The 11,481-nt window shown below is 43.4% G+C and overlaps 1 protein-coding gene across 1 annotated transcript; it reads left to right on the forward strand.

Moving 5' to 3' along the window:
• The first annotated feature begins 235 nt into the window (after positions 1-235).
• LOC136951206 (protein PHTF1-like) lies at positions 236-1,900 on the forward strand. The gene is made up of 3 exons (XM_067245617.1): positions 236-317; positions 969-1,094; positions 1,320-1,900. The coding sequence occupies exons 1-3, from the start codon at positions 240-242 to the stop codon at positions 1,338-1,340; spliced, it is 225 nt and encodes a 74-aa protein (XP_067101718.1). The 5' UTR covers positions 236-239; the 3' UTR covers positions 1,341-1,900.
• Positions 1,901-11,481: the final 9,581 nt, after the last annotated feature.

The following is an 11,481-nucleotide window of genomic DNA, read 5'->3' on the forward strand; positions in this document are numbered from 1 at the left end:
GTTGCTGGTTCGATTCCCCGGCCGTGCAAAATGATGTTGTTGTCGTGCAAAATGATGTTGCAAGGCACTTCACCTTACTTGCCTCGGGGGAATGTCCCTGTACTTACTGTAAGTTGCTCTGGATAAGAGCGTCTGCTAAATGACTAAATGTAAATGTAAACACATGTACTCTGTCACACACGCTCCCTTACTCACAGCTAGTTTCCTGCTCCTTCCCCCAGATAAACCTGTATCTCAAGATGGAAAAGAAGCCCAACAAGAAAGAAGAACTGAACATAGTGAACAATGTTCTGAAGCTCGCAACTAAACTCATGAAAGTAAGTAACCCTCAGCAATCGTCTTGTTAAAAAATTAAGATGTATTCCGTTTGCAGACGGGTTTATCCATGCAATTTACAGAGGGGTATTTGAACCTGCAACCTATGGTTTAGTAGCAGTCACTACCACTGAGCTACTGTATCCCCATCCCCTGTATCACTGGTCTTCATCTTTCACCAGGGACTGACTCATTTGTTACAAAGTTAGTACTGTAACTACTGTAACTGTGTCATTTTCAATTAACTGATGCATGGTAGGTGTAATAGTTAAAGTGCATCCGGAAAGTTTTCAAGGCGCTTCACTTTTTCCTCGTTACAGGTGTATTCCAAAATGGATTACATGTATTTTTTCCTCAAAATTCTACACACAATACCCATAATAATAACGTGAAACAAGCTTTTTTTAAATGTTTGCAAATCTATAAAAAAAAATTTAACATACTTTTTTCACTTTGTCAAAAACAAGTCAGAATTCAACTTAAGATCCAAAGAGCTTGTATTTTCTTAAATGTATTTTATGTCTGTGATTCCAATACGTTCCGTGCTTTATCATGTCTGCCCTCTCCCCCTCCATTCCCATCTCCCTCAACCCACCCTCCTAACCCCTCCCCTACCCCAATCCCCGCTCCCCTTACTCCCCTCCTCCCACCAGGAGTTGGACATCCCCTTCCGGCTGCTGGGTCTGACGGTGAACCCCCTGGTGTACAACATCACCCGGGTGGTCATCCTGTCAGCCCTGTCCGCCGTGGTCAGCGACCTGCTGGGCTTCAATATCAGGGTGAGCTCCTCCCCCTTCCCTCCCCCCCACTGGTCTACAATTAGTGAGCATGTCGAATGTACAACCTCCAATGCAGGAGTTAGTCTAGAACTAGGTTGCGATGCTCCCCAGGAAACAGGCCCTAGCACCTCCCTGTAGAGCGCGTCAACATTCACCATACAGCGTTCTTCGAGAGGGAATCTTTGAGCTGATGTTGCTTCCTCTCTTTCTCGTCCGTTCCCCCAGCTGTGGAAGATCAAGCCTTGATGGGAACGTGCCAAACCAAACCACTGAGTGTTGGACACTGGAAAACTGGACCAGCCCCTGATGCCTGTCCAGACGGGGCCAGCCGACCTTTGACCTTTTGGCCTGTCTGTTCTGAGAGTGTGCGTACCTACTGACCCTCCACCCCTGCTTCTCCGTAGCTTCCCTGGCCCCTCGGAGCACCAGATCTCCATGGACCACCGCTCGCTTCGGCCCCTCTGTGACAAATCCCTTCTCCCTGTCCCTGGATGCTGCTAGCTCTCCCTGGACACTCTGTTAGCTGTCCCTGATGGATGTCCTGGACAACGCTGGCTGTCCCTGTTATCTCTTGTTGGGATGGATGCTACTCGGGTTGCCATGACTACCGTACCTCGGTGTCCCCTTCGTCCCTAGCATGTCACAGCAGCCGCTGGCTGGCCAGACCAGCGCCAAGACGCCTGAACATCACTCTTACCAGTCTTCCTTCTCTGGCTTCTCGTCTGTCAAACTAGTTGCCAATGGGTGCCTTTCCCCCAAAAAATGGGTTGTGTGATTGTTTGGTTAAGACAAATGAATGTGTTCTAGATCCGAAATAGGCGGTGGTGGTGGAAGTCTGCAGTGGCATATTACCGGTAGTGAAAGCAAAACGTCACGGTTATGGCGTGACCATGTGTGACCTTTTAGGCGTCATCGAGGTTACGCGACGGTATGTAGACTAGGTCACTGTGCTCCATGTGCTAAAATGTGAAAGCGATGTCAGCGAAACACTACACGGATTAACAAGATGTTATTAACTGCATTGATGCTTCTTTTTATTTAAGGGGAACCAGAGCGCTTTATTTATTTGCAGTTTCAGCGTTGCAATTACTTGCCGAGTGGTATCTACAGAACTACATTCTTGGGGCGAAATCGATTGCTTTTGTATTGAAGACCAATATTCATCAAAGATACTATGCACAGGCGAGATGATTTTGTACGTGCAACATAATAGGAATGTTTGCCTCAATCTTTTGGAAGATAAATAAATTGTCCTTTTTTTAAGAACAGCTGACTTGTCTGTGTTTAGTTCATGTTTTATTTGCCTCTGCAATAATATCCCAGCAGGCTCTGGGAAGATGTGTAATATACATTTAGAAGCTGTTTATTTAGTGACTTCCACTAAAGATGGAGAAGTGAGTAAACACAAGAGGGATGTTGGATGTTGGGGGCAGTGAGTTTTTCACTCATTAATTACCCAGACTGGGGCATCCCACCATAGTGTAATTTGTCACGCAATAGTTTCATAATAAACCGAAAATATTTGTACCCTTCTGGAAAATGTACATCAACCCTTGAAAAAGGACGGCTTGTCATCTCTGAATAATCTGATGATGATACCTGCACAGTTCTGGGGGTTTCATCAAAGACTGTATTCAACAAGTTTCTATATCCTTGTTTTTTTAAAGTTCAGGGGACACTTTGACTGAGGATTTCCAGAACATACTCTCTGTCAATGTGATATGAAAAACAATGAGAATGGGAACTGATTTTTTTCTTATCTGGCCATTTTCCTCTTTCCAAGAATGAAGCAAAGCACTCAATGTTTTGGTGTCCACACTTTTGCACATATAGTTTAATCTGCCATCTTTCATTGAACAATTGAGTCCTCCATACACACTGTTGTTGCAGGTATTAAACAATCATAGACATCGCTGAGGTACCTAAAAGACACCATCTATTTGGAAAGATTCTATCGGTCTGATCTGAGTTCTTTACTTTGATAGATACCATCCACAAAAAGGCACAGATCAAGTGTTCTGCGTATGTTTTCTTCATGCAGACCACGATGGTATTGGCTGTAGACTCGTCTGTTCTGCTCTGGAGCTGTAGAATGTGAGACCTTGCTAGTCCAAGGAGGACAAAAGGAACTCCACCTGCATTTCTAGGTTCCCAAGGACTTCTCCAGACATAATCTCAGGACAGCCATATAGATGGTGCTCAAAATCAAAGATGGCGTCCATCCATGACTGCATCTGGCTCTGAGAACACATTGAGACATCCAAAACATTTAGTACTGTAAATCTACAAAGACACAGTGAACACTGTCCAGGTAGAGTGTGTGAAGGGGAGAGAAAGAAAGAGTGTGAGACAGAGAGAAAGAGACTGCACCTTGATTCTTAATAAAAAGTTCTCAGATCTCTGGCTCCAGCTCTGTCCTGGTGGTCTGATGGACAGAATGACCCCAAAGAGCAGATGGAGGAATCCATTGGGCCTCTGGAGTAGCAGTAGAGAGACATGAGAGATGAGACACAGTCAACATAACAATAGGACTACAGAATGGTGGGTTGGACCAGCCAATAAGATTACACTATTATGTTTGTGTCTCTTACTGGGGCAGCATGGACTGTCTTGCCCTCCAAAAGGCCGAGCAGGATCATTTCAAAGAACAAATCAAGGAAATTGATTTGGGTGATCTGAAATCAAACAAGTGCATATTTTAAAGAACAGTATGACACAAAATGACAAAAAGATCAAAAACCTACATCATAACCTCATTCATTGCTATGGAATGACTGGAATCTGATCTGCTGTCTGGCTACACCTACTCCTGATTGGCTAATTTCCTCCATCATAGCCTGTCTGTTTCCTGGCTCATTGATGAAGGAGACCAGGCGGTCATAGGCTTGCTGAAAGTCCCTCACATCCTCAAAACAGAAACGTAATAAAACTCACACCTCAAACTTCTTATTGAGTACAAAACACTAAGACTCATTGCCCTCTCTCTTTCTCTCGCGGTATTGTGAATTCTGTAGTTACCTGGTTATTGAGCTGAACCAGTAGACCAAGAACCATCCGCCCAGCATGGCTGATGTAGTTAAGGGACTTGTTGGTGTTGGTCAGATCCTGGAAAATATTGGAGAACCATCGGGACACTGTATCTACATGAAGTAAAATGTAGAGACTCATGACAAATACTGTTTCTCGTTACCTTAAAGGTATTGCGGAGGGCAGCCAGTTTACCCTCAAAATCTGTGGTCCCTTTGTAGGCAAAATAGCTTCTGTATCAAGAAAATGAAATACTCATTGATATCGTGAGATGTACTGAAGAAGCACTTTAGGTTTCATTCTGTACACAGGAGAGTAGCAGGACTATTTTCATCCAGTATTCCTATAGAACTTACTGCATCAGGGGCACCTCCACAATTGGTTCCTCCACAATGTCCTCCTCAATATCCTGCAACACAAAAGCAACATTTGTCTCAATCTCAAGGCACCTTTCACTCAGTGGCCAGTGGAGTCACTGGCAGAGGTACAAGCCCATGTAAATGGAAAGACATTTTACCTGAGGAGTGTCGTCAAAGTGGGGAGAAGGAGCCGGGGGAGGAGGAGAGCCGTGAGGAGAGCGAGGTGGAGGAGGGTCACTGAAGGTGGACTCTGTGTTGGAGCGAGACCAGCTCGCCGTCCGTGTCTCACCTGCTGCCTCGGCGAAGCCCTCGAAAGTGGTCTTCACGTCCACCTCCTGTGGTTAGGAAACACAGAACATCTTTAGACGTTTAGTACACCGTTAAACAGTGACGACTCTCAACCGAACAAGACGTTTCGACAAGGATAGTGTCGTGCACCTGGCCATCCTCAAAGTACAAGAACTCCTTTCTTATGTTGATGCAGTAGGACGTCACGTGACTCATCTCTCTATCGAGTAACTAGGGAGGACAAAGCAGAACTCATCAGTTTATTACTAACTGATATCAAATCTGTGTCAAGCTGTCAACACTGAAGCAGCGTTGATGTCCGCTTGTGAACATTAGGTGTTCGACTGACCTGCACCCCTGTGACCTCCTGTTTGATGGTAGACACAGCCACCAATCCCTGAAAAAGACACACAGGAATACATTCAGTTTCCTCCAGGAACCGTAGGATCAGCCAGATGCTCTGGTTGGTGGCCTGTTCAGTCCTCAGTATTCTCTCACCTCAGGGGTCAGAAAGTCAATGTGGAGCTGTCTCTTCCACCACAGCTGGGTCCGTTGGTCCATGACTACACTGATCTTCTGCTCAACCTCCTCCAGGGTCTGTAAAGAGAGGGTTCCCTTAATATAAATGCAACATGTTGGGGATTGAACTTCAGTCTCCTAATTGCTAAGCCAAACATACCAACAGACCGAAAAGACATCCTTTGTTCCAAGGTTGAGATTAGAGCTTGTAACTCGCAGACAGGGCTGACTCATTAAGTGCGTTTCCACACTACCACGTTACCGTTGTGTGTGTGTGTGTGTGTGTGTGTAGTGGTCAATACAGAATCAGAGAAGTCCACATGACAGAGTTGTCTGAATTACCTGCAGTCGTCCGGTATTGCGCCTGGTGTTTGTGAAAACTGAGCCGTTCCAAGTATCCATGAGGGGTAGGTCCTCCTCAAAGAGTTCCTCCTTGTGGAACCTCTTAGATTTCTCCTCACTCAGGGAAGAGGCGTCCTTCTCCGGCTCAGGCAAGACAGGCTGCACAACAAGAGCCAAACAGTCACCCTAACTTGCAATTTAACACACTGTCCTTTGAAACAATCCTTTCAATCCTGTCTGTTTTGGTTTTCATTGTACTGCCGTGGCATACAAATAAGTGTAGATGCTAATAGTTTGGGCTTCTCATTCCGTTTATTTCGATGTTACTAAGATTACCTGTCCTCTGGAAAGGGTCAAAGCCTCCAAAGTCATTTTCCCAGCTACGGTGAGGTACACTTTGGGAAACTGTTTGGGCCAAACAGGGGCCATGAAGAAAGTCTGTGGCAGGGAAGATATTAAGACAATCAAGTACATCCTCTTGGTTGAGGGTGACTTCATGATTTAAACCAGTTTATTATTTATTTTTAATCTCCAGACAGTAAATAATGGACTAAGAATATGGAATGTGGAGTGAAATAGTTACCAGATTGTCCAGAGATATTAAGATGCTCAGTACCAGCTTCCCAGCATGAGTCAGTTTGAGAACCGGCATGGGTGAAGGAGCCTTCATGGCAGAGAGAAAAGTTAGAGAATCTTAGGACTTGTATGGAAAATCGTTATTTGTGTCGAGTATATTATCAGTGTGTTACGATGACATAACTAGCTATTGCTATTTGCCCATGTTCTTAGTGATACGTCTATGCACCCTCTCAAACCGCTAACCCCAAACAGAGGAGACTTACAGGAAGCCACACTGGCCTGTAAAGGACCAGTGGTCCAGACAGAGGGCTGAACAGAGGGAGCAGCAGCTCCTCCTCAATGACCTGAGGAGGAAGAGGACAGTAGGTGGAGGAGGTTTTTAATGACAGTCCAGCATGAAACAAGCAAACAGTAATCATGTTGTCCCCCCGCCAGTGATGTACTGTGGTTCCACCCTTGGGTCAGTCAGTGACCAGACCGCCCCCTAGTGGATTAAAGTCCACATTACTGTGTGACAACCTGATGCACACATGGAGACCGATCCATACTGTCCTCCCGATTCCATTGTGATGGGGGATAAAGGAATTGGTATGAACAAGCATCCATTAATGGTGAGATACAATCTAGTAGGTTGTGTTGTCTTACAGTGCTGGTTCTTCTGCATTGGCCATTCTCTGAAGAATTAAACCTTGATCTTGGTGAGTGGTCTGGAGTTTGGCCCTGGTCTGAAGATCTTTGCCTCGACTGAAAAGGTCAAAATGTTTAGGCCTTTAGGAGCATTATTTAAATCACACAGGTATAAACTGTAACCAGAGATAGGATGTGATGTAGTAGGTTTTGTTGCTCAACTGTACAGTCTTTGTCCTTTCCTGTGGGGGACTGAGGGCTCTTTCTCCACTGCCCAAAGATCTGTTTCAGAGGCTTTAGTTTACGTTTGTTTGACTTCTTCTTCGTGACTTTCTCTACCTTCATCAGACGGTGTCTACCGCCATCAGCTGAGAGGGAACTTTCTGATAGTTTAAACACAAAAAAGAATGGAATTAGCGATGTATCGTGAATTGTGTTTGTTATCCGGCAACTAGTTGTCCAAGGGCTCCTTAAACACTTACCATAATCTGTATCATCGTTTGTCTTCGCTGAGGAGGCAGACTTTCTTTTCATAGACACACAACAAGTCAGAAGGGAGAATAGGTGAAGAAATCTTGTAAGTGACTCTCCACTAGAGACCCCTGGGTCACTTTGGGCCTGACCCATTAAGCCAATAAATTGTTTTGATCTCAAATGTAAATAATCAAATAACTATTGCTATCTGTAATGAGAAACTAACTCTGCTATTTCATGATCTAACTGAAAACTCTGAAACTTCGAATTAAAGCTCAAGTTGTAGATGACATCATAATTGCAAGGCTCATTGTGACATAATGTCCATCATGTGTGAAAAAAAAATCAAGTTGTTTACAAATTAAACTAGTCCGCTTTCAAGTATTCCAACGTGATATCAAAGGAACATAATAAATTACAGTAACACATTACAGTTTTTCACAATTGTTAACACACGTTTCTCAAAACAATAACGGCTTTCTCAAAACTGCACACACAAAACTGAAAAGCTCACACACAAAATGCTAAACCTGACACTCCTTTGCAAGATGACTCTTTGCCATCAAATCTCTTACCTGTTCACAAAATGCACTACCAAGCATTCACAGCACACAGTAGTGCAAAATTGAAAACACAATTCTAGAAATGGAACACACCATACGAATGACTCTGGGGAATCAGCCATTTCAACTTTTGTAAAATGTCTCAGTGTAGGCCTAATTTTTTCAAACATAAAACAGCACACATATGCGGCAAAAAAAGTTTTATTTCTGAACAGTACAGTACTGTCAACGGGCCTGCTCAACCCATTGCAGCACACAAAGTGATGTTCCCATCACGCTGGCCGGGGACCTCAACAATGGCGCGCTGGCCAATGACATTTCTGCCCCGGTGCCTCCTCTTCACCAGGTTGAATCCAACCTCATCAATGAATATGTATTCATATAGCTCATTAGCTGTGTCATGCTCCTGGATCCGCTGGAACAGACAGCATGATAATAATGCAAGTTATAGTATGGACACAGATGGGTCAATGCAGTGGACTACAGTGAGACACTGTAGAAAAGGAACAATATTGGATTACTGGTACAATACATGCGTGTCAGTGCTGAATGTATGGGACTTACGAGCACAAACTCTTGCCGTAACTCCTTGATGTGGTCTGTGTTTCAGTCGAATAGGACCCTGTACACTTGTTTCATCCGCATGGCATTCCTGGGGCATTCCTTTCCCCCATGTTTCTGAATGTGACATGGTCAGCCAGGATCCACGAACCATTTTCACAATGTCAGTCTCCTGTTCGGCTGTGAAAGTGCATGTTCTTCCTCCACGGTGTGGTTCTCTTTCAGTTCTGCAAAATACAAATACAGTGAGCACACTGTATTCTATTGATATGCAGTATTTCAGTACACAAGGCAAATATAATTCATACCTGTTCTCTATTCTAAAGGTTCTAATGATGGCCAGCCTCCCTCATGCTCAAACCATGGTTGAGCACATGGTCAACCATGGTGGCCCGAATCTCATTGGAGATCACCGTTCTCTTTCTTCTTTCTCCTCCTCCTCCTTCTTCTTCTCCTCTTCCTCCTCCTCCTTCTTGTCATCCTCCTCTTCCTCCTCCTTATCCTCCTCCTTGTCATCCTCTCCCTCCTCTTCCTTGTCCTCTTCCTTGTCCTCTTCCTTGTCCTCTTCCTTTTAATTCTGCAGTCCTGATCGCAAATTGCTCACCAGACCTAAGATTTGAATATTTGTGTGTTGTAGGTTGATGCTTTGAGAGCTTTACTTGAGAAGTGTGTTTAACAACTGAACATTGTGTGTAGTGTTTTGACAACAAGGTGATGTGTAATTGACATCAGTGTGTAAACAAGGAAAGTCAGAGTCTAATGCAGATAAGGGAGTGTGAAGTAGTGCCAAATTGGGTCGAGCAATTGGTACATGAAGTGAAGGTTGTGAAAATTGTGCCAAAGTGTTGCTTTTTGTGTGTTAACAATTGTGAAAAACTGTAATGAGGTGCTTCAACTAGAGTTAAAGCTGGTTAATGAATGGATCTTGGAAAATAAGATGAAGTTGAATGTTTTAAAAACTAAATGCATGGTTATAGGTTCTAAATATTCTCTCCGGACAGATCAGAAATTAAGCCTCTCTTTAAAGGGTGCTACTATGGAGCAGGTCAAAGAAGTCAAACTGTTGGGTGTCATTATTGACGAAACACTGTCATGGTCCACTCAGATTAAAAATTAGAAGGAGTGCTCATCTGCTAACCAACACAACAATTAGACTACTCATACAATCTCTAGTTCTGTCAAATCTGGACTACTGTCCTGTTATCTGGTCTAGTGCATCAAAGCAGGAACTTAATAAACTTCAGCTTGCTCCGAACAGAGCGGCAAGACTAACACTTGACTGCTCTGTCAGGAGTAGTGTGGAGGATATGCATGCCAGGCTGTCATGGGTGAGGGTGGATGAAAGACTGGCATGCAGCCTTATTCTGTTCTTAAATAATGTCTATTTCTCACAGAAACCCGTCAGTTTGTCTCTACAGCTATCACATGTAAATGAGACACAGTTTTAATACTAGACAGGCACTAAGTGGTCACTTTACTCTTCCTCTACCCAGAACCAATGCACTTAAGAAAACGGTAATGTACAGAGCTATTGCATACTGGAATGTGCTCCCCTCATATTTGACTCTAACAAGAAATACATGTGATTTCAAAAGGAAACTTAAGGCAGCAATAATCAGAAATGAAATTAGAGTAGATTAGGTTATTATTTTAGGACAGACAACAATGATGTTTTAAGTCTGTTTTTGTTTGTTATTTTATTTTTACTGTAAATGTTGTTTTCTAAGTTTGTGTTTTTGTTCACCAACATTGATCATGTTGTACTGCATGTTATGATTTATATTGTAATGTTTTCTGCCTGAATCCCAGGAATAATAGTCTCCACTACGGTGTAGACTTATGGGGATCCTTAATAAACATAAACATAAACGGAGGCGTTGCCTCGACATACCAACTGAGGCACTGTATCGACATACCAACTGAGGCTTTGCTCGACGTACCAACTGAGGCGTTTGCCTCGACATACCATGAGGCGTTGCCTCGACAGGCTCACATCCACAGTCCATGCTCTTATGGTTCTTCCCTTTGGCACTTATTTTGGTTGTTCACAATATGTGCTTCATGTGTTGGCTACCCGCAATGTTTTTGGGGCTATCTTGTTGTTATTATCAGTGACCTATGCACTTTGTAAAGCTCTCTCTTGGAAGTCGCTTAAGCGTCTGCTAAATGAATAAATGTAAATGTAAGATGATAGCGTCCTCATGTGATCCACTGACTTGCGGTGATGTCAGTAAGAGGCTAGGCACTGAGTTATGAAAGCCAGATTACCTAATTTACTGTTAGGTAGGGTGACCAGATTTGAGTTTGTGAAAAACTCGAATCTCAAATCCAAAACTTGTAGTTTGTGAAAGACCCAGAGAAACACATATCCGACGAGGCAAAATCCCGGACAATTTTGGAATCCCTGCCGGACGCATTTTTTAGGTCTCAAAAAGAGGACATGTCCGGGTAAAAGAGGACGTCTGGTCACACTACTGTTAGGCTAATATGTAAAAAACAGTAAACGCAGTAAACGGTACAAGCAGTAGCCTACAGCCGCTGACTATTAGCACAGCCACATAGCCAATCTTTTATTCCATACCAGTCAGTTTGAAACGATCGAAAAAAATGTGTCCCTTTTGCTGCAGTAGTCCATTTAAGTCTGGCGTAGACCTCCCTCTTGCTGTTAACTCTTTTTTTGAATAAAATCGATCTTGGAGTAATTCCTCAACTCTGTGATATCGGCACACACCGCTGCTGTCATTTTGAGTTGAATTTCGCGGGGATTACGTTTACAATGTAGCTGGTGTAATGACGTCAGCTGCGCAAATGTCCAGTAATATCTCGATTTTAATTGGTCCATGTTTGATACGTAACGTAGGTGATTACTGGCATAACATATTTACGTGCAAAGGCACAGCAGAGTTGTGCTTTTCTACATACATTTTGAAGAATACAGTATCAGTTTTTCGCTTGTCGTCCGCAGTGAATGGCTGTTTATTCTACAATTTTTGTTGTATAAAGATTATGCAACTGCTACATTTGTCATCGTAACATCTAAACAATTGG

This window comes from Osmerus mordax, chromosome 1 (genome assembly GCF_038355195.1).
Source record: "Osmerus mordax isolate fOsmMor3 chromosome 1, fOsmMor3.pri, whole genome shotgun sequence".
Classification (NCBI taxonomy): domain Eukaryota; kingdom Metazoa; phylum Chordata; class Actinopteri; order Osmeriformes; family Osmeridae; genus Osmerus; species Osmerus mordax.